At 39.4% G+C, this 24,078-nt stretch overlaps 2 protein-coding genes across 3 annotated transcripts in view; both read right to left on the bottom strand.

The window, feature by feature from the left end:
• Positions 1 to 24,078, bottom strand: part of LOC145441169 (lysine-specific demethylase RAD23A-like) — a 127,497-nt gene that overhangs the window by 16,384 nt on the left and 87,035 nt on the right. The gene's annotated exons all lie outside the window — the stretch shown is intronic.
• Positions 753 to 13,952, bottom strand: LOC145441157 (uncharacterized). Of its 2 annotated transcripts, none has more exons than XM_080318959.1 (36): positions 13,048 to 13,952; positions 12,900 to 12,984; positions 11,974 to 12,143; positions 11,744 to 11,818; positions 11,558 to 11,683; positions 11,360 to 11,488; positions 10,165 to 10,332; positions 9,978 to 10,084; positions 8,810 to 8,865; positions 8,691 to 8,753; positions 8,505 to 8,628; positions 8,401 to 8,447; positions 7,824 to 7,865; positions 7,650 to 7,763; positions 7,557 to 7,590; positions 7,391 to 7,447; positions 7,241 to 7,293; positions 7,104 to 7,177; positions 6,580 to 6,706; positions 6,257 to 6,520; positions 6,150 to 6,191; positions 5,123 to 5,224; positions 4,901 to 5,061; positions 4,709 to 4,835; positions 4,534 to 4,645; positions 4,419 to 4,479; positions 4,257 to 4,361; positions 3,903 to 4,047; positions 3,573 to 3,834; positions 3,054 to 3,102; positions 2,684 to 2,988; positions 1,846 to 1,960; positions 1,676 to 1,784; positions 1,541 to 1,617; positions 1,302 to 1,464; positions 753 to 1,229 (listed from the first exon to the last, which is right to left on the bottom strand). In XM_080318959.1, exons 1-36 carry the CDS (start codon positions 13,063 to 13,065, stop codon positions 1,132 to 1,134), a joined length of 3,966 nt encoding a protein of 1,321 aa, XP_080175085.1. In that variant the 5' UTR covers positions 13,066 to 13,952; the 3' UTR covers positions 753 to 1,131. The 2 variants fall into 2 exon arrangements, with proteins under 2 accessions (XP_080175085.1, XP_080175086.1); XM_080318960.1 differs by having other exon boundaries at positions 7,650 to 7,760; positions 13,048 to 13,951.

Here is a 24,078-nt window from a genome sequence, read left to right as displayed (position 1 = left end):
TCGACTACTTCCTGATTTTGCTGTAATCGTAATCGCACTCGATTACATTCGTTAAGTAATCACCCCATGTCTGATTAAGACACAGCAACTGATCGCGTCGGCATTCTCCTATCTGTTCATTGCACAATTGTCGGATGAAAATATGAACTGACGATTATGGTACTATTGCCATATACCCTTTTAAGGCTATGCTTGTTACATGCCCTAACATTTTAGAAGTCATCACCTTGACCAGTCGTACAGGCAAATCAGACCACGTGGGCTAAGAGAGATAAGACGATAATTGAAGAATCCGCAAGTGGAAGTAGGCAACCAATATTATTATTAACAAAATTCATCCCCTGACCCAATTTTCGCCCATCGTGCGGTTAGATTCGTTAGAACAAACGTGCGCAGTACGCCCAAAGAAACATATGTGGATGTTCGGCGAACTTATTGATTAATTTCTTTTGGCTTAGGCTACTACGCACGTTGGGTTCTTATCGCGCGAAGACTCGTTACGGTGACCACATTAAAAATGCAGCATTCGGGTCGGAGGGTCATAATGTGGCTGAATGGTGAACAACGAAAATCTTCGATATTTGCTGTCCTGAAGGATCTTTTGAAATGAAGTAGGCTCTTCCTCGTTAAAAATCTAACCTTTTGATGAAAATGTGGTTTGCAGGCCATACAGTTCACATCCACTGATATACACTTATCGCATAGGATCAGCCTGGAACAGCATTCATGGTTTCAGAAAATATTATCACCGCTCATCAATGAAATTTTGTATTAATGCTATAAAAGCACATTGCAGACAAAGTACGCCCACTTATCCATTATCCGATGCTCCCTATCACTGCGTATTCTAATCGATAAATCACACCATATACAATGGCAGCCACTAACAAGTAATGGAGCTGTAAAGTAAACGCCTTGATACCAATCGAATCCGGGAGATGCCCGTAAAAAATATAAACACAGTCAAACCCAATTTGTGACGAAGAGCTTCAACGACCAAGAGATCAATACAAAGTCACGTTGGGCACATAGGGCACTCGAGACGTTGCATCGCTCCACCCAACAGTGGTAAACCACTTTACCCTATCTCGCATCAGCAAAATGCCGTTGATGTATACCAACAATAAAATATCACACATCAGTTAGCAGCTTTTGCACCGCTGTCAAATCTTCTTGCAGCGAATTGGTGGCGACATCACTCTCCATCTTTTCAGCGCCGAAATTCAGTCCTAATTGAGAAAGCAAACACCACAATATTAACTCCTTTTGAATACCAACCGCAACCTATCCGAATAACTTACTTGTGATGTATTCGTTGAGTTTTGTTATCCTGTTGTCCAGTTCGACTTCAAGGTCGGCGATGTGATCGGCCAGATTTTCTTTTTGGTTCAAAACGTCGATTTTATGGTTCGTGTCACCATTTGCCAGTGGACTATCCTTTCTGGCCGTGGCACCGTAATTTGGCTTTAAAAAAAAACGCCGCAAGTGTCAAACAGCTGTCGGCGTGGTGACACAAATATTTGAGTCGAGAGACACTCACCGATGACTTGGTTCTGGTGGAGCGTCGTTTGCCGTTGATCACATTTTCCACGCCTTTCTTTTTCAACGCTACGGATGCTGCAAACCAGAGGACATCGTTAACCCGACACTGACTATAGTATAACAATAATATTACCATTCCATGTCTTGAGCAATGGATGATCCGGCGTTGTGGCGATTTTGATTTTATCTTTGATACCGGCAATTGTTTCCTGCATCTTCATGACCTCGTCCATCATGGACGCCTGTGAACAGATCGCTCCAATTGAGGGGCGGCTTAAATTTAAGAACACCGACACTACTTACTACAATGCTCATCTGCACACTTTCTGGAGTTTCCTTAGGGCTAGCCCCGATAGTCGTCAGCGAAGGTAACTTGCCTTTTGCAAGGAATTCGTTATTATAGTGATATTTCCTGCTCCTAAAATCGACATTGATACATTCGTCATTACTTGCAAACATTTGGACACACATTTTAGCAGCAATAGTTCATACTCGAGTACAACTAAAGACGTAACATTTCACTCAATTACTAGACTTTCTGAGCATACCAAAACTACTTCAAGTACAATACGTTAGGCCTAAGAAGTACGAATTTTAAGATAGTAGATTGGCGCGAGGAGTCAAAATTTGTCCGCCGCTGGGGCCAGTTTGAAATTGTGAAATGCATCTTCACTACAGAAAATTATCCAAGGACGATGAAGGTGCGACTCTCGAAGGGATAATATGTTACCACTCACCAGTTGCTATCACACAGAGGTGGTCAATAATGAACTATTTGAACTCACTAGTGTAGTACTTTTAGTATACTTCCACTTGTAGTTGATCTTTGTTGAAATGAAACTACTTGAAATTGTCCTGTCAACCGACCTTCCTATTTGGAATTAATCTACCCCTCGCCGGAACTACTTACTTGAATACTTTTCAATACCTATCACTATCTTGTTTTACTTGCAATTGTTTTGATACATCTTGAAAACCGCTACTTCTACTTGAGTGCTGACTCAGCAATGCCATGTTATCATGGCAACTCCACTCATGAGAGCAAATAGGTAGAAAGTTGAAAGTTCAACATAAAAACGTCACACAAACATCGGAGGGCTTCAAAAGAGTAGAATACTTTGCGACTCATGTAAGCGCCTACCTTCTGACATTCTGCGGATTTTTGCAGACCCAGCAAATATACCCGTCACTGACTGCCTGCAATTTGGCGCTTTTATCGCCTCTGCCTGAATTCCTCGGCTTGCTCTTGTCGTCCGCCTTTTTGTCTTTCGGACGTTTCATTCCCACGCACGCAGCATGCTGCCACGTGAAGCAAGTCTCGCACTGTATCATGAAGCCTTCCTCCTCGTCCATGTTACAGCTGCATCTTATCACATCTTCGTTGACTGGGACGGCGCTGGCAGCTACCTCGTCGACTTTGTCTTCCGGCTGTTCTACATGTTTGTCCTGCAATGTTTTAGATTATATGTACGGTCAAAGGGTGATAAAGACGAATCAAGATGTCAGCATACCTGGACAGTCTCCTTTTCCGTTCGCTCCAGAGAGATTTTACAGCGTTTCCTGTTATTAACAGAGATACGAGTTTTTCATGAATGCGTTTAGATTAGAGCAGGGGTTCGTACGCTTTTAAAGCACAGACCCCTGAATTGTTTTGGGGTGCTTGGTGAACCCCCTAACCATAAAATTTGGGAACTGATGACTAAAATAAAAGGCACCACTTTGGCTTAGTACTAATCACGGTCTCATTGCCATCTGTTCAATGGAATGCCTAAAAAGCTACCTGGTGACTACAAAAAGGACATCACTTTTGCCAAGGTCAAGTCACGGCTTGAATACTAGTTGGAGATTAGTGACTATTGTGACCCACCGGCAGCAATAAAAATATCACAAAATAGCGACATGAGTCAAAAATATGGACAGAACTTTCAAATAAAGACAATGCAGTTTTATAGTCGTGGTTCCCACATTGGCCTTTCTGGACCCCTTAAAATAGTCTTCGGGCTCCAACATAAGAGCGATTGCAGACTCACGTTATTACGGTGGACGGTGCAGCTTCTGGTTGCCGAACGATGACGCGTTCTTCTTTGGAAACCGATTCGCTAATGCTGGAACTGTCGGCACTGCTGCTGCTCGTTTCAGTTTTGGAAGAATGTAACTGGCCGACTGTCTGCTCGTGGTGCTTTTGGTAGATGGACATTGGCGGCTTGGCCCCTCGGCTTTTAGGAATCGGAGTGTCGTCGACGGCGGCTTTCGTGACGGCCTGATAGTCGGCAGAGACTCTGCGCCTTGCGCCTACATAGAACAGACAAGAAATAAGCGAAACTCGACAAAAAAAAAACAATGTTGCCACTAGGAGAGACCTTCTTCCTTCGACGTTTTTCTCTTGCTAGCCGCCGGCTGGTTGTCCGGGTCCCGAAGCTTGTATCGCTGCTGATGATAGTGCCTATGGTGGGTACGAAGCATCTCTTCCTTGCGAAACGATTTCGTACACCCGGGAGCCCGACACTAAAATTAGCGACCCGGGTAATGAGTCCATTTTACTACATGATTGTATACGTATAGGGCTGCGCACTGTGATTCGAGTGATCAAATCTGAATTGAGCATTAATTGCAATGATTCAATTTAAGTCGTCAGATAACACTCGACGCCTAATACTCGATTCGACTCCCTATATAGGTCAATTGGGAAGATATACGCCTCGAACAGGAAATACCTTATATTTGTTGCGGATAATATCGTCGACGGCAGACAATTTTGGATCGTATCCACGCGGTTTTCTAGGTATAGCGGCGGGCTTGAGTTTCTGCAATTCCTCTTGCTGTGACACAAGACGCACGTTACATTGCAAAGCAAAAACATTTTAACACCAACTCACCTTCAGTAATGCGGCGATCTGCGGTTTCTCGATGGTCTCCGTCACTTTCGGTTGGTAAATTCTAAAGAGCAGAAGTCAGCGCAGGACCGAAGTCAGTTTAAAGTTAAACACTTACTTTCGGAGCACTTGCTTCTTGAGCGGCGGAAGCGCTGTTTTACTCCAAGGTTTCATGGACGAGAAGGTTACTTTATGCACGATGCCATTCTCATATTGTACAACATATCCACCTGGACACATAAATGCAGGTGTTACGAAATGGAATCTAATCTGAAACAAGCAAGTCACAATACCAGCGTCGAGTTTTTCAATCACAGCAGCGGGGTAGCTTCTGCCGTCCGTGTATCGAGCAAGAACCACTCTACCGGGCAAAAATTCCAACGAATTCTTTTTGCCTCCAGCATCAGACGGCTTTGCATCCTGAAAAGCAGCCAACGGTCCAAAACTTTAAATACTAAGATGGCATGTATATCCCCAAGCTTTACCTTAGACTCGGAATTTCCAGACTTCCTCTGGTCCTCGTTGTTGATGTCTTTTGACTGGCTTTCTGTCCCGGTACTATCGGATTTCGGCGGGGCCCATGGACTGAGCCAAGTGTCCCGGACCAATTTCATCATACTGTCGGCGTACATGACTTGATAATGTTCTGTTACATATATATTCCTATTCTTATCACACGGTCGCGAATCCAAATTCAAGATAAGTACCGTTGTCCATCTTTTTGACAATAGTGGCCGGGTACCAGCGTAGATCAGTCCATTTTGCGATGACCCTCTCGTTGGCGCGATACTGAGTTGCGGTCTCTGCAGCTGTATTGACAATACACGTAAGATAATGTATAATGTAATGACAAATCTGCCATGTTTGCTAATGGCTATCGAATCATCTCAGATTCATCGCAGCCTTTTCCGGCACAGAATCACGGAAAAAATCATTTGAAGAAAGCACAAGTGGTCAAATTATTCATCGTTTGAACTCAAAAAGAAGTAAAGCTAGCGATTTACAGGCAACTAGACAAGTAGGTATTCTAGTCCTATTTTTTCCTAGAAGAAGTGTTAGTAGGCAAAATCTACTTGAAGTAAGAAGTACTTGATTATTTAACACCTCTGGAGACAAAGTCAGTAAGTATCATTTTAAAACTTCTATTCGCATGGGTGTAATGCAGGGGCGGGCAACATATGGCGGGAGTTTGAGCGACCCGCAGAGAGTTTCTAGCCTGCAAATGAAATTCTATCTGGAAGTATCGACAAATTTTTTGTGTCACAGAACGAATCCAAGTTTCCCAACCTGAGAAAGACGGTCATGAAAGTACTTGTTCTTTTTGGGTCTCCATACATTTGCGCGCAAACATTTTCGACCATCAGCGTTCCAATATAACTGATGGTCTTTACCAAGGGTTTCTACATCTGACATGCAGCCAGAGTTCAAAGACCTTGTCGACAAATTTGATCGACCAGAGACGTCTGATTGACTTCAACAGTGATTAAAGTACATTAGAATAATATATTCATTAAATACTGTTTGTTTTGAATGCTTTAAACTTGAAGTTTACATTAAATACGATTTATTCCTTGAATAGGTGGATAAATACGGGAATAATGTATCGATTCTGTAATCCGGCCCGCCTAGTACTTGCCCGCCGACCGGAGAAGTTGCCCGCCCCTGATGCAATGCATTCTGCCGAGAAATTCTGCAATTCGATTCTGTGATCGCTAGTATTTTACGAAATCTCACCATTCTGCATTGTCCGCCTACGCCGACGGGCTACGGGAGAATCTGAAATAAACCGCAGATTTCAAGTCACAACCCGACCATGTCACAAACATCCACAAGATCCTCACCGTGTCTTGAGTCCGGAACCGTGGCAATGGTTCTCCGTCTCTGTTGTCCCGAAATGGGCAGACCCCTGCCAGTACCTGTGGTTTTAGTAGCGGGTCTGCCCCTCGGCTTCTTCAACTCGATGGATTTGCTGCGCTGCAGATTTGTCTGCGGAGGCTTGGGCTTGAATTGCTTCAGAGAATCGGGCAACGGCCCGATCCAAGGATGGATAAACAATGCTTTCACGACCTTCACATGCCCGTCGTAGTAGCGTATCTTGTAAGAGTCTGTGGCGAGATCGCATTCTTTAAATAATTTGAGACGTTATATAGAAAAGCACACACACCTTCGCTTTCTTTATTCATGATGTAAGCCAAGTACGATCGGCAGTCGGCCCATTTCGCCAGGACGATATCGCCGGGTTTGTAGATTGGCACTCCGTCCGGAGATTCCGAGTACACCACCTCGGACACCTGAAATTGCACTGACGTTGCTTAAAAGGGCACTGCGCTCTAAATCTGCCTCGTTAGCCTCAGAAAGCCACCGTATTCAAACGGCAGATAAAAGTTTTTCTCTACTGGTATCGAGGTCACGCGCCATCGCTTCTTACCACTTTACGAAATTTTGGGCATGCATCAGTTTACTGTTCCACTTTTTCGACGCAATCAGGCAGGGTTAAGAAGCGGAGATGGGCGATCTCGATACCACAGAAATAAGTTTAAGTCTTAGAGTAAAACCCGCGAAATTCTTTCTGCAGTCTGAATATGATGGCTTTCTGAACAAAATGGTTGCTGCCTAAACACTTTTCACACTGAGGCCACATCATATTTAGAGCGCGGTGTCCCTTGAAATTCGAATTCCATTTCCCACCTGTGGCGGCTGTTCCTGAGTTTCTTTAGACAAAATGTCATCGTTCGACGAATTCAACTTTGTTGCACTGGTTTCTAACAATAGTAAGAAAAGTTATGGTGATGAATGTGCGAAGCATGGGAGTTGCTCAAGGTTACCGATAGCAGTTTTGTTTGCGTCCGGTGAAACAGGAGTCGTCGAAGCGCCGGACCTTCAAATAAATTTGGGTAAAACAAGGGATGATAAAAGAGATGTGGTCAATGACAAGTTGGCAATTATTCATGACAAGATAACCGACAAAGTCTTACTGTTCCGGCTGAACTTCGGTCACATCATGAGCAGGTGTTTGGCGACTTTCCTTCTCGCTGAAATAATAAAATTTGGTGCGTTACCAGGGTGCTCAAAGTAATCAGCATGGCTACTCAAGCATAAGTGTAAATAAGAGCAATACTGCAAATTTACTATGAAAATTACCTTTGGGGTTGGCTTTCCGGAGCTTTTTTCGATTCTAAATGAAATTAAATCATATCTCTGGCAACTCCATTTTAGTGAAATGATTGGCGCTACCTTTCTCTGTCATAGGTGTGTCACGCTTAAGTCTCGGGCGACCTCGCTTCTTTTTGGTGGTTGTGTTGATTTTAGAGTCCACCGCGTCTTTTGATGGGCCGGATTTCATTTCTGCTACAAAGTAATTTACTTGTACAATGTACATGGAACACTGAAATCTTATTTTCAACGTACCATCACCGACTTCAACTTCTTGCTGGACGTGCTTTGTGGAATCTATTTAGACAAAGAGTGGTTATACTCAATGATATGTAGAAGTAGTTAATTCCAAGTCATACAAAAAATACTTCCTGTGGCAGTAGATACTGCAAGGTTTGAAAAGCACTGATTTCCTAAAGTAGATTTGGTCGAGGGGTCACATAGTTTCAACAGCTAAATGGAGGGAGTTACTTTCAAAATCGCAAGACGGATCATTGCGACCAACACAAAATAACTACCATACTGACAGTACAAATAGGTGCAATATTTGACCCTAAATTCAGTTATTACGATACTGTGGTTATTTCACAAGGTTCTTGTGACAAGTGATGCAGCTTATCCCGAAACTACTTTCCACTTTCCAAGACCCGAATGTAAAAAGTAAGTGACAAAACTGTTGAAGTAGAACTAGTCCAAAACATAACTACTTGAGTAATTAGTGCAAGTAGATAAAATATACTTGAACTCCAAAAAAGAAGTAATTCATTACTGACAACGTCTGAGCTTCATATGTAATGCCCATCCTTAAAACTCAACAATTACGGTAACGTACCTTTATTATTGATAGCCGTGTTAGAGTCCTCGTCGCTACTATCCTTCCTGAAACGCGACAGTATTAGTAATACGCAATTACGAAAAATACACATATGCACAAACATTTCGGAAGTCGGGGATGCTCTATTTATCAAGCTCACGGCTATGGTGTCCAGCCTCGCCTTTTTAGCGACGAAATCCTCCTCTTTGGGCGAGCTCTTCTGAACTGCATCCCCTTTCGAAGTTGCTAGATACAGAAGAAATGAGTAAGTTTCAAGAACTCCGCTCATGCGGGCGATCGTAAATTACCAGGAGTCGCGTGAGCCTCAGATTTTCTTTTGGCGATTCTTTGCGTGATAGGTGTACCTTCACCTGCAGAAGAGGAATATCATACTTGGTAACGGCACGCAATGCCATAAGTAACATACCATCGCGAGTACGAGCACTTAGTCTTCTTTCCCGGTCATTCGCTGATGTGCGGTATCTACAAAATGAAGTAAATAACATGAAAGTTCGGATGAACACATAAAAAGCAATTATGGACGCCAATTGTGTATTGGTTTGAACGAAATTACCTGCATGAAAAGCATTTCAAATTCTGGTTACCGATATCTTAAATAGAAACTAGGTGGTGTCCGGGGAAGGGGGCACAGAGTCTGCCATAAGAATCTCTTGGACGAATACCAAACTTCAGCGGGTAGTGTAATTCACATCTTGATGGTCAGCCTGCCACTAACAAACTCAGGGGTAACATTGATGATGAGAAAAAACAGTTTTTTACATCTCAAGTTTTTCAATACACAAGGTACAAGAAATCAAGCCATCTCAGACCAGAAGATTTCCATTGCTGCAGTTGGATTTTCGAAATGGATGGTTATCCAATGCATTGTCAGACATCAGATCATTTGACTTTGTCTCTCTAAAACTAACCTACCCCTAACCGTAACCCACGTGCTAATGTATCTCATGCTCATATGTCTACTGAACTACCCAACGATCACAACGGCTAAAGTTTTACCGACGCAGAGCTATGCTTCTGCGTGAAATGCAATTTCGTGCGAAAAGACGTTATGTATCATCAAATGTAAATTATTATCAGTATTGCACGGCAGAGAAGCAAGATCCAAGCTGTTGGGCGCTAGTGTACAAAGTAGGAGCCAGTGCCAAACCAAAATAAATGTGGTGACACCACACACTTGAGAGATTGAGAGAAGCCGAAAGATAAGGACAACTATTAAACCGTTGCCCGAATGGATAGGTCTAAACCAGGAGTGTCAAACATATGGTCATATGATTTTATTATTTACAAATATTACTATTTATATGCCACATATATATATATATATGTATATGTGTTGCGTTTTCACTCCAGTCATCATTAGAAGCAAGTCAGTGAACTTGATACCATCTTTTGAGTAGGAAAACATTCTGAGATTAACTGTTACAAGCCGAAAGCAATCAAAGGTTTGAATCCGACACCTCTCTAAATGCACTAATACAAATACGAGGTCGAATTACCCACAAAACACACTGCAAGCATAAAAGAGCAAATATTGGTGTGCATAAATTTCAAAACCGCAAATTTCAAAATTATACCTTCTGCCGTCAGACGACGGAGAAGCTGAACTGCTTTCGGACGAGTCTTGAATCACCATTTCTTGCGGAAGCATCAGCAATTTTTGTGCGGCCTTCATCGCTTCTTCCTAAACATATTAATGATACAGTCACATCCACAACAAAAACTATCATCGGCCGAATAAGGCAAGCAAGAAACCAGTCGTACTTTTTCTTTTTCCGACATTTTCTTCAAAAACGTTGGCCGGAGCGACTTCTTCAGACCGTCAAAGAACATGACGTTGTGCAACCCGGACTTAGCGACTTTCAATACTGTCGCTGGATAAAAGTTTCCGTCACTCCACCGAGCAAGCACATCCTCGCCTTCCTCAAAAGTCTAAGCGAGAAGAATAGATTGTCTAATGCACCATCTCCAGACCTTTTCAATAATGTGACTGACGTTTATATCAACAGCTGTGCAACATTCTGTACCCGTGATGGGCATGAACAGAGGAGGTGACCCATGAAGCACTTATCTTAATTGAATACTCAATTAGGTTGCGTATACTTGTTTATCACTATCATTGCTGATAGAGTGTGAGAACGCCTCCAGTAGTTGATATAAGATTCACGTGACATAATGCCTTCATGCGACTCTATCCACATTAGGTGGTGTTCAAAAATGACTGTTTTTCTCAAATGGTACTGGCTACTTGATAAAATTGTTAGGTTACCTATTAAAGGCTGCACACCAAATTCGGTTCAAATCTGAAGAGTAGCCGCATTGCTACAAGAGAAAGAAGTTTTTTTATTGATTATAAAATTAAATGAATAAATTTTCAAAATTTTCTGTTCACCCCATGAAATTGTTAGGCAGTCTACAGAAACGATGCTCACCAAATTTGGCTCAATTACAACCAGCGGAAGCAAGGTTACTGCAATCGAAAATTTGGATTAGAATAAAATAGTATTTACGGTGGCCAGGTTACTATCTTATTCATATACAAATCTGGTGACTGCAATAACTCCGATTCCACTGGTTGGAATTGAGCCAAATTCGGCCAGCAAGTTCTAGACAAGCTAACAAATTCACGGGGGAACAGAAAATTTTCATTCAATTTTTATATAATAAATCCAGATTTTTTTCTCTTGTTGGAATTTACCCAATTTGGTGAGCAGAGCTTTTTTTAGCCAACCTAACAGTTTTACTAGAGGCCAGTGAAATTTGATACAAAAACTCATTTTTGAAAGCCCCTAATACATAAATAGCCAACATATTATCCTATCCAATGAAAAGATGATATTCAAGAAACTGGGTAAAATGGCGATGATGGTGAAAATAGTAAATAGAAGAGATCAATCAAAAGTAACTTTGTTTCAAAAATATGATCACTGCTATTAGCATATTGTTATATATGGCTTACCAGGGTTTCGGGCTTAGCCTCAACTTGGGTACGGCCCCTGATTAGAGCACTCGTCATTGGAAACCAGGTATCAAATCTAGCTCCCCATCCATCGAAATGCACCAGAATATCCAATTTGTCCTCATCAACCTTTGTCAGGAAATTTCATGATAACACAAGTCACTACTGCATAATGGTACGGAGCTGGGATGCTTATACCTTGACGATCTTAGCTTTGTACCACTTCCCATTGTCCACAGCTTCGATTTTCGCACCCTCGACAAAACGTATAGCTTCAATAGGAATGGCATCGGGATCAATGCTGTTCCTACTCCGCGCGGAAGCCTGCAAATTTTCAGGCGAGTCCAACAAAATGAATTATATTCATTAACAAGATAGCCTTACCGTTTTTGGCGTGACTTGCACCTTCGGTTTGTTAGCTTGTGATTCAGGGTTCATGTTCAGTTTGTTGGACAATGCCTGATAATGGGCAAATTATTATAACAGTATATAAGATATATGACGTTGAAGTAAAACCATAAGCACACAGAATATCTTCCAACATTAGCAAGAATGTGTATCCAATTATTAATATGAACATTGTGAACCTCGGCCAAACTCTCAAGACATTGTACCTCTTTGCTCAGGCGCTTCTTTTGAAGTGGCAGTTTTATTTTTCCGAGGACAGAGGAAGCACTCATTTCTTTGCGGCCTTGTTTCTCTTCCTTCTCTGAAATGTTTGCTTCAGTCTTCTTTTTTCTTCCAGCTTTTTGTACACCAACCACATTCTTTTTACTCTTTTTCTCTGTATAAATGTCATCAAACATAACATTCTTAATACTGGCAGTTTAGAATAGTTGCCTAGCCTAATAATGTTATTTTTCAGGCATTAAGTACCACCAAACTCAAATTTATTCCAAATAAAAATAAAACAAGCTATTGAAATATGCTGCATGGTATGTTTACTGTTTGAGAAATACGGTAAGATTTTCAAAGTGTCAAAAACAATATGTCTTCCATGTTCCATTACTTGATATGGTATGAGGGGTAAACACCACTTGCGACCGTTAGTCGTTGACTTGTGAATAAAATTTTATTATGTGGCTTACGACACAATTAGGCTACTTAAAAGTATGCACATTGCACATAGCATAAATATGCATCTGTAAATATCACACTATTTTTTAATGGATTTAATTCAAGTTGGTTGCTATTCATCTTTACTTCAAACTTTGTCATCAAACCTCTGCAAAACAACTTAAGAAATTTTGATGAGCAAAATGTCACATTTACAGAGCTTAAGATTATACTTTTCAATTGATTGACTTTTCATCAATCGCTACAAATTTTAATAATCTGTGTAACCATATACATGTAAAGTTTTCGCCTTGAAGATTTAGCAAGAAAATTTAATGACAATGACAAATAATAATGGTGAATGAACAGGTAATAAAGTTTGCAAAATTATTGACTGAAAATCACAATGCAGTTAGCTCAAGTCACAGTAGAAGCTGCTATATTACTTGCACAATGAAATTATTATCTTCAGACATATTCTCACCAGTACGACTAGCTGTTTTAACCTTTGTTGCAGACGGATCCTCCTCGTCTGCATCCCCTGACGCAGTTCTAATCAGATTCAGATCCTTCACAAAATGAAATAATTATATTGTTATTACGCAATAATTTTTTGTTGATGGAAATGTCACCTGCTCGATATAGTCCATTCGATTGTCCTTTAGAAACAGAACAGAGACAACCTAGCAAACACTATGCCAATAAAACTGTCACAAAATCTATAAGGAATGGAATAAATAGATGTATCAAAAATTTTACACATATGCACAATGCACAGGCTTCATCATTTTTATTAGAAGTTTTACCAAATCAATACACCACAAGATTGCGGTATAATGAAAAGATAGGAGGGTGCCGAAACGACTGCGTGGGTGTCTTTTAATCAGATACCCACCTTGGCCTACAGCATGTAAATAAGAGGCATAAACACAACATAAAAGTAAACGACAAAAATGAATGCTGCACGTGTCAGTTAGGGTGGAGTGAAAAATGAGAATTTTTGAATTTCAAAAAAGTGTCTTGATATGTGGTGCCAAATGGCAAATAAATAAATTCTATCATAATTTTGGGTTCATACACCCTCTAGTGGTCGCGCACTTTCACCGAACGAGCCGGAAACGGCTAATTTCACCATATCTTGATAACCTCTTACACTAGAAAGCTAGTTTTGGGCTTAAAAGATGCAGAAGCAACATGTTTCTATCTCACTTCCATGAAACTTTCTCTTAAAAATGAACAGAAAAAAAGTTACAAGCAAATGACTGATTTTATAGGTAAAATTAGGCACTGAAACAGTGGGATGTCCAAAGCGTATAGTGATCAATCTTATGACTGAGCAACATACCCTATCAATTACAACTACTTTTCAAAACTTGCTCAAACAAATGAAGTCCCCTGTAGACCTCCAAGTATAAATAGGGCTCGGGCATCAATAGTGACTTCTAAAACTGTACCCAAAACGACGTTAATCGGTAGTGCGGCCTCGCGATTTCGTTAAGTTTAAAACAGTGACTGTAAAGAGATTACTTACCTACATGCTGCACTAGGGTTGAAAACACAAACATTGGAAATCCACATTCAAAACACAAATATCAATTCTATATTGGAAACAGAAAACATTTGTAGTAGCATCACAGGTTATCAGGCTGCACAAACATTACAATCATGTTTAGTATTGATAGATTTCTATTGCTTTCGAGACTTCAGTTTTTGTCTGATGGAGCCATCTCTACGTTTGAATCCTGAAACATGGGCAGATGCCTCAGTCACCACTGTCACTTTGTCTTTCCACTGCCTGGTTGTGGCAAGGATAACTGAGCTATAATGGTGATGATCTTAGGTTTTCCAGCTCGAAATCTGACAAAGTCTTGATTGTAGGGCGCCAGGCGGCTGTTCAATATGTTTGATGTTCATTGTTCAAGTTGCCAATTTAAAAGATGTAGCCTCGATGTTCATAATTTGAATTTGGAAGAATCTGATGCTGGTGTCAATGTTGCCCCTTCAAAGTCATCAATTGGAACCAGATCTGCAATATTTAGAGGCTGGGCTGATCGTCCGTACAAGATGGTTGACTCTCACATGCCATGGACAGAATCATCCATCGAGAAATCTGAACTGTCTTGCTCAATTCTGCATAAAGGTCTATTTTGTGTCATGGTTTGAAATAAAAATGCACAATTCCATTATTGATGGTGCAAAAAATTTCTACAATATCGTTTCCCGTGTCACAAAGCTGCCTGATACATGAATTCGTTCTCTTGCACTATCTGTGCTACAAAGAAATGCTCAATTTGAACAACCGGAGAATGTTGTGCTTGGAATGCTTGGTAACGAGAAGAAAAGCATCCGAAGACTTGCAGTTACCAAGATTACAGCTATGCGCAGATCAACCACAGCATACCAAATTCCAACTGACGACTTTGAAGGAGGATATATAAATGAATTCAAACCTCAAAACAGCAACATTGACACCGAAATCAGATTCTTCCAAATTCCAATTATCAACATCGAGGCCACATCTTTCCATCAAATAGTCAACTCAAACATCAAAGATATTGAACAGCCGCCTGAAATCAAGACCTTGTCAGATCTCGAGCTGGAAAACCTAACAGCATCACCATTACGGCTCAGTCATCCTTGCCACAACCAGGCAGTGGACAGACATGTGACAGCGGTGACTGAAGCATCTGCCCATGTTTCAGGATTCAAACGTAGAGATAGCCTCATCAGACAAAAACTGAAGTCTCAAAAGCAGATGAAATATCTTCAATACTAAACGTGATATTAATGATTTTGCAGCCTGATACTAGTACAAACTGTTTCTGTTTCCAATACAGAATTGATGTTTGTGTTTTGAATGTGGAATTGCAATTTTAGCGTTTTCAATCAGGAGGTTTGTGATACATGTGATACGATTCCTACAACAGCATGATAGTAAGAAATCTCTTGACGGTCACTGTTTTAAACTTAGCGATATCGCGAGGCCGCACTACCGATGAACGCCGTTTTAAATACAGTTTTAGCAGTCACTATTCGATGCCCGAGCCCTATTTATACTTGGAGGGGGCTTCATTTGTTTGAGCAAGTTTTGAAAAGTAGTTGTAATTGATGGAGTATGTTACTCAGTCATAAGATCAATCACTACACGCTTTTGGTATCCTACACACTGCTTCAGTGCTTAATTTTACCTATAAAATCAGTAATTTGCTTGTAACTTTTTTTCTGTTCATTTTTAAGAGTACCGTAAGTTCTATGGAAGTGAGATAGAAACATGTTGCTTCTGCATCTTTTAAGCCCAAAACTAGCTTTCTAGTGTAAGAGGTTGTCAAGATATAATGAAATTGGCTATTTCCGGCTCGTTCGGTGAAAGTGCACGACCACTAGAGAGTGTATGAACCCAAAATTATGATATAATTTATTTATTTGCTATTTGGCACCACATATCAAGACACTTTTTTTAAATTCAAAAATTTTCATTTTTCACTCCACCCTAGTGTCAGTAGGCGAGGTCGATATATCAGGCTGTCAAAATGTTAATCAGGATTCAGGAGCTGTTAACTTGTTGGCATTCTCATGCCGCAGACATTTTGGTAGGTCCAATGATGTGATGTAAAAATGATGAGACAGTACATTTCATTTCAGTTCCAAGTTATCATGCAGTCCTGATGAGATTTTGGCTGGAAGAACTGCTTATATTTAGCTCGGAGTGACGGGCATGGTGATATTGCGGGAAATTTTATAATAGCACTAGGTACAATCACATAAATAACAATTGCAGAACCAGAAGCAGTGACAATAAGTTAAATATAACAATAACATTGAGCCTGTGCAAGTCATTACTTTAAAAAATCAAGTGATAACATAGGTACACATTACCGGTGGCGGTAGAAAGGTTGCAGTGCATCTTCAGAAAATCCAACATTAAAAGACGCTTTCACAGAACCTCATAAAATACATTTGAATAATAGGCCTATATCTTTTCAAAGGTAACACTGTGCAAGCGCACACTAGTATACTTTAATCGCATTGCAATTTTCCATAACGGTGGACGTCTCAGCATAAGTCGCCTGAAATGCGAAGACTTATCATCCGACACCATGCTGCAAGCATTTAACATTGCAAGGGGAAATTCGATGTTTCCTGTGATACAAGAACTGCGTTGCGCCAATACAGTCCGTTGATGCAGTTTCACAAGACAGTAATAATTATATCCAAATTGATGGTGAATACTAAAACTAGCATATTTTGAAACGTGATTCGAATATGTACATGTACACATCAGCTTTAGTTTGCCTTAATTAATAAGAACCCGGAACACAAAATCAGACCACTGCGATCTCTGCAGAATATAACATGGAGTTCAAACTTTAAAGAGGCATCTGTGCAGCTGGTAAAATATTTCAATTGTATTCGAAATGCGGCCCATTGATGATAAATCTCGATAATCATCTGGCATTATTTATTGATCCTTGAAGTTTGAAGATTTTTCAAAGTACCTTTACTTGCTATCAATTTACGTAAATAACTCGGTGCTTCTTCGTCATGACAAGCAGGTGTTGCCATGACACTAACAAATGTTTCGCATGAACATGTCAAAATGAATTGTTTTTTGCCGTCGGAGAGACGGATATTAGGGTTGGGGAGGGGGAGTGTCGGGTCCCTCACCCCAACCTTGAACACCATGCCCAAAACCCAACTTTGACCCTAACCCACCTCCAACCCAAATATCCCCCTTCCTCAACCCGAATACCCGAATATCCGTCTATCCAATGGCAAAAACAATATATTTTGACGTGTTCACAGTAACATTTTTTGGTGTCATGGGGGAACACTGGCTTGTCAGAATCGTAAAACAAAGAGGCGCCAATAACTTTCTATATGCCCACAATAGTTTACTTAGTTTTTGTGACATGTTAAATTCATTACATAATTACAAAAGTTATCACTGACTCAGTATAAGTTTGCATTATCCATAATTTACAGTTAAAATGGAGAATGAGCTAGGCTACTTGATATACATAACATTCATATCGTATCATCTATCTATACTGCTGCCCTACAGGTATATTTTCTGCAAGTTTTATAAAAATTATAGGCTTAGGCTACAACAAATTTCATGACATCACCTGCATCATATAAAAACACACCATTCTACAATTAGTGCTACCTACGACAAACAGTAGGCTAATATTTTAATAGTGCAGAAAATAGTAACTGTTGCGAGCGTAACAAACTCGCTAATTCTCATGCAATACCTGATGCTCTCATTGCAACTCGATCAATTTTTACCAATTGTTATTCAGCCTGTTGCGAGCGTAATTGAACCTTATTTTTTAGATCTAAAATTCGGAAGCATACAATCACTCTAGTGTTACCCTACTAGAGTATGCAAGACACAGCAATTCCATATTGTTGTACCGGTATACGGTTATTATAAGATTATTATCTCCAGCTAAGTAGAAGGATAACTGAGTACTTTCAGCTGTTGACATGTTAAGCAAGTTATCTTCACTTCAACTTGTTTTGATTCTCGCAATTGATATATTTCCAACTGCTGACATTATTATTCAATTTGAAAATAAGATCAAACTAGTAACCTAGCATACTGTCATTCAGATGAAACTATACAAAATCTGATGTATCCTGCATGAGACACAACTACGCTGGCTCAGCTAACGATATTTTGCACAGTGCTATAAACTGCAACAGCTCTTACATGTAAAATATGTAACAACTACCAGTGGATCTTCATGTGCAATAATAGACATAATCACTTATTCCATCACACTTAATACCCGCAAATGCACAGGAAGCTACAAATGCACAAGGCATGATATATGTTCAAAGATAGCTGGGCCTGCTGCTTCAAAAAAGAAGAAAGCTGAGGTACTCAGTATTGCCTTTAGTGGCAGATAGTTTCTATATATGGTATGGTAATGTTACAGCACTGCTCTGGGACTTGACATCATTAAATTTGGTATCTGGACTGTATATGCCTATAAAAGTGAATAACGGATAACAATCCTTAGACCAGTTGAAATTTACAATACCGTATTTTAAATTTTTCATGCTTACAAGGAGAAAAAATGGTTTGTTCCTGTTTTATCACTGTACACAATAAAATGGGAACAGTAATCGATCTATATGATAACACGAAACAGAATTTCATAGTGAATACTATGTGAACACTAGTCAGCCCTCACCATTTACCGGACCACGAACGGACACATCGATCTCACTTTCCGTCACTTGCCATTTTATTTTATCTTCTTTTACGTTTATTCAGTGTGCATGCCTTTTTACATCGCCTAGGCCCCGGTGGGTGTCTGATCTCAAGACTACTCCTAGTCGTTTCGGCATCTTCCTATCATTCATTGTATTGCAGTTTTGTTGTTTTGAAGTGATGAAATCTTATGAATAAACTTGAACTTGAACTAGTGAATTTTTACTACTTATTGCTACAGTATAGTCTAATATGCAAAAGCAGGTTCTGTGCAATGCTCGAAAATTTTACAGATACAGATGCAATTACAATATGTTAACGATAATCCATGGAGCGAGTTACATATACTATAATGTAATGACATGATTCATATGAATCCTACATGACTGAAACACAATATATCAGGTCCTCAATGAATATGCCTTACTACATTTAAGAATAGGCTATAATAGTTAGCATTCAAAAAGTTATGGAACAGAGTGAACATGAAGAATAGTGATCACAAAAAAATAACATACGAAAAATTGCTTTAGAAGGCGCCGTAGAACAGCAAAAACAGAACAGCTAATCCATGTCTCAAATTTTGTTGTTCATGGTGCACATTTAGCTACAATGGCAATCATGATTTGTACGACAGACTTCAATGACAACCAGTTGGAATACGACAAATCCCACACCATGGGTTGCACACATTTGAACCAGCGGTTCCCAACCTCAGATTTGTGGCCCCGGAAGGGGATTGCGACCTTTGATCTTAGTCCTACCATACAATGTCTTTTGACTCAATTTCAAATTTCAAATGAAATTATCATTGTGCCATTTCATTATCAAGACATAACAGTATCGATTGTTGTCAGACAACAGGGTTGTGACACTGACGCTGCTGTCTGAACTCAGTAGCTCGTAGCTTGTAATAATTTTTCAGTTGAATTGATAGCTTATCGTAAAATTGACCAGGAAATTACTTTTCCCCAAATAAATATAAAATGCATTTCGATTGATACTGCCATACCTGTATTGAGATAAATAGTTGCTGGGTTCCAAGATCTTTCAAATGTAGCCTACATATGGAGTCATGAACTAAAAAGGGTAGGGAGCCACTGATCTAAACAGTAAGCAAAGTAAATTAATGGAGATATGAAAGTATGCACCCGATAATGAATTCTAATTCAAAATCATCAAGCCAAAGTCATAGTTTCATTTTACACACCCTCATTGTTGAATTGGAATAGACCCATGTACTGCAAACAGAACAAAATTTCTACTTGGATTCTGCAATACCAGAAGACTGGCATGTGCAAAATCATGAAAGAAGCAACTTGAACAATTTGGATTTGAAACTGACATTAAGGGTCACAATTTTTAGATACTATAACAGAGCTTTCCTTTGCTACTGCAGTACATTAACACAGCCAGTTCTTCTGATTTTGGTTAGTTGTATTATCATTTCAAACCACTAGAAAAGGGTTGTCAAACTTTTATTATTGAGTACCCTTTCGATTTATCTGCCCGTGTGGTGCACCCCTGAAAAATAATATTGCGCAATTGAAAAGACAAAACACAATGAGTTAAGTATTTACGCTTTCAGCTTGACGATACATGCCACCTCATTTGGTCGCTTGTCCTATTATATCATCTTCTTTTACTTTTCATTCAGTTTGCATGTCTCCTTTTTGCATAGCCTAGGCCCAAATGGGTGTCTGATTTCAAAGACTACTTCAAGTCGTTTCGACACCTTCCTATCTTTTCATTATATTGTTTTTAAATGATGGAGTATTAATAAACTGATACTGATAATAATGGCACAAAATTTGTTCCTCATCTTCCTCGTGCTTGAAAAGCCTCGCTCACAAGTTACAACCAGAGCATGAGTACGACAGGAGCATGAGACCCCGTACTATCTTTACACTGGTAGATGCGACTTTACTTATACCACCTCCATAAGTTACAGTCTGTTTATCATTCCTACATGTGAAATACATTGAAAATTGCAATAGCACTAATCAAGTAGCCTTCACAATAAGCAGATGACCAATCCAAGGTCGTTAAGAAGTAATCCAAGATGTACAGTAGGCTACTTGGTAACTCTCATCACTGTGGCAGTAGTGACACAGAAATTTACTATACAGAAACGTAGATGAGGCGAGTATCACTACACGGCAATGTAAAAGAATGGTGGTTCAAGTCTTGACAAACGCAGTATTTCATAAGCTTAAACTTTTTCTTGTATGTCACATACAAGTTAAAATCGCTGTTGCGGAAAATTGTCACAGTGCCAGAAAATTAAATTTCTCGTGGATTGGCTCGCGTGACACGGTTCGAGAACTCCTGCACTAGAAGATTTCCACGCAATGAACAGCTTCATAGAGAAAATAAAACTGCTTAAAAGTCAGTGATTTTTCTGACAGAAAACAGAACTGTGGCACAATAACATTAGACTTAGAGACTCTTGGAGGTACAGAACATCAATAATAACAACATGTGACAAAAAATAAGTTGGGTCAATTTTTTGATATTTCCTATACCAAAATCCTTAGTAAACATATTTCTGGCATTTATTTGCCATTGTCGTTTAAAAATGCTATTTTAAGCTTTTTAAAATCCGCACTCTGTTTTACAAGCTCCTTTGTTAAATTACCTTTGACTGTGACATCACAATGGTCCATCATTCAATTCATAATAGTTGGTTGTTTATAACAATGATCTTCTCCATCTACGTGGTCAGCACTGGCTACAGCAAACAACCTTAAATTTCTTGTTGCTTTTCTTTAAATGGACATATCCTGATTGTGGATCTAGTGAGTTTAATCTCATTACTGCCAAGATCATAAATGTCATCTGCCTGCTGATTGTTTTTGCTATTTCTGTGGTTTACTTATTTGTTTGAAACAAGTGAAATACAAAATATGGATAGAAGTAAGGATTTGTTATAACTTTACTTTGGCATGAAAATTGGAGACCAAAGATACGCATTTCATATGCTCTGCGTAACACGCCGATGAAATTTGGATTGTTGGCTTAGGGAAGACCGACTTTTAATGTCATTTGCCATTGAAGAATCTGGAGGGAACCGCGAAACCTTATAGATGTCCGTTATATCATAATGGGTGACATTTCAAGGTTCAGAAGAACTAAAATGTTATGTGACATTGCATATCCTTCTATGCCAGGGGAGGGCAACATACAACCCACGGGCTGGATGCGGCCCGCGAAAGGATTTTAAGCGGCTCGCAGAGAGTTAGCCATGAAACTACTTGTTCTGTTCGGGCCCAGATACATTTGTGAGTGAACATTTTCTAGTCATGAAAATGAAGAGACCAAGTTGCGTTCCAATGTAACTGATGCTCACGTGCAGTCTTTACCAAGGGTTACTACGTCCGACGACTTGTGGACAACTTTGATCGACCACAGATCTCATTGACTTCAACAGCTATTGAGGTATATAACGTTAATAAATTCCTTGAATACTGTTTTGGGCATCTATGCTTTCAACTTAATTTTCTCATTCTATACGAGTTTATAGCTGTATAAAATATTGTATAGGTATATGTAAAACTTGTATAAGTGGATAAATACACGATAACTGCATCGATTTAGGAGTCCGGCCCGCCAAGTACCTCATTTTCCTATATCCGGCCAGCTGACTGGAAAAGTTGCTTGCTCCTGTTCTATGCCATCCTCTTATGCACCTATTGCGCATGTAACTGTAAGTTGCCCCAACTATGAGGCAAAAAAGCTCTAGAACGCTCGACGGTATTTGAAGATACAAAAATAACCACAACGACGACTCTCTCATATAGATGTCAATCCAGAACCACACTTCCCGAACCAACACGAACTTGATGATTTAGTTAAAAACACGGAACTCACTAAATCATTGCTAGATTCACGTGTCGGCGTTCTTCAGCGAGAAAAACGCATGAAAGATTTTCAAGCTATTTTCGGTGGCAGGTATTCTTTCCTTATGCAGCAATGTTGACAACCTTTTTAAAATAGGAATTGCCCATGACTGAAGCAGCCAGTGGCAGAACCTACTTGCAATCCTTTCAATAAGCCAATCATTTTTAAATCTCGGCAGAGTTACCAGTTGTATATTTGGCATAGTTAATACTTTCAAGGAAAAATTTCACATTTTTTAAAATCTTTTATCATTCGTACAGAATGACCAACGGGTACAGCGGGACCCTGGTTTCCATTATGAGTGAGGACTCATTTTGAACTATAGGAAGTAGCCAATATTTGTGCATATTACTTCTTTCTGTTTGTATGTTTGTACGTCGAATAAGGAATCATGTGGATTATTACAAGGAAATTTTGGGTAAAACAAGAAATCAGAAAAATTGACATTTCTAGAAGACCAAGGACACTTCAGAAATTTTTTTGTATTGTAATGATTAGTGTATAATAGCAGAACACAAAAGTCGACTAAAAATTTTGAAAAATTTTATTACATGGTGTAATATATTCATATTGAAATAATCCCATATATTTTTGACCTACAGTCGCTGTGGGTAATCATCAGCGGCTGGTAGGGATTTCAAAATAATTTTGTATAACAACAGTTGTATCACCAAATATGACGACACTGGCATTAAAAATTCGGATTAACGGGGCGAACAGATAGCTTAGGCTCAACGAAGCCTACTATTTTTAGATGATACAGTTTGATACACAGACTCCTGTTGGCACAACCTGGCTTGGCAGATTTTGATTAAAATAGACTCCAAGGCACATAAATGAAAGAATGAACAGCCTGTCCTGATGACACGAAATCTGTTGTCTTGATAATTTTTTGCACCAACACAATTATCAATCAAATTTTTGACAATGGCAGAATTCTTAGTCGTTGCCTGTTCTGATTCAAGCTTCAGGAGATGAACCATGGTTGATAAGATAAGTTCAATGGTATTATGCTACTTGAGAACTCGATTAAATAGAATGCTTATTACATAAACAGTTTACATTAGGGCTGTTCAAACAAAACATTTTGCAAATTTGCCTGAAATAGTGATGCAATTTTTAGGTTTTTTAAAAATACATATTTAAGTAAAAAAAAAAATTATGCCATTATTGGTTGTGAATGTTTGTGAACATTGCCTATACTGTATTTCATGGTGGACAAAATAATTTTCTCTTCTCTCTCTTCAATACCAAGTTAGGCCAGTACCAATAGCACCAGACCAATTGTAATTTCAAAATCATGGTGGCAAATTTTGTCACTTAGCCAAGACCAAGCATTGTGTTCCAGGAATGCCTCAAGAAGAGTGATGCTTTTATCAGTTTCATCTTGAGAAGGGTTTTTAAGAGAGTTCATATAAATACGTTGCTAATTTTGAAAAATTATGACACAGATTAGCAGGAAATTAGTTAACTTCATTGAGATAGTCTTGTTAAAATTAAAATTATGGTGATATAATTCACAAATACAACACCCTCCACA

Source organism: Botryllus schlosseri, chromosome 6 (genome assembly GCF_051294905.1).
Source record: "Botryllus schlosseri isolate E-star chromosome 6, Bs_hap1, whole genome shotgun sequence".
NCBI classification, from domain to species: domain Eukaryota; kingdom Metazoa; phylum Chordata; class Ascidiacea; order Stolidobranchia; family Styelidae; genus Botryllus; species Botryllus schlosseri.
This window is presented reverse-complemented; position numbering and strand designations above follow the sequence as displayed.

Bases quoted from the DNA above. Each gene is read 5' to 3' on its own strand.
- LOC145441157 (XM_080318959.1), bottom strand. The intron at 11,819-11,973 runs GTACAATGTCTT...GCCCATTATCAG, and splicing joins AGAAGCGCCTGAGCAAAGAG to GCATTGTCCAACAAACTGAA. The intron at 3,835-3,902 runs GTCTCTCCTAGT...TGTTCTATGTAG, and splicing joins AAAAACGTCGAAGGAAGAAG to GCGCAAGGCGCAGAGTCTCT.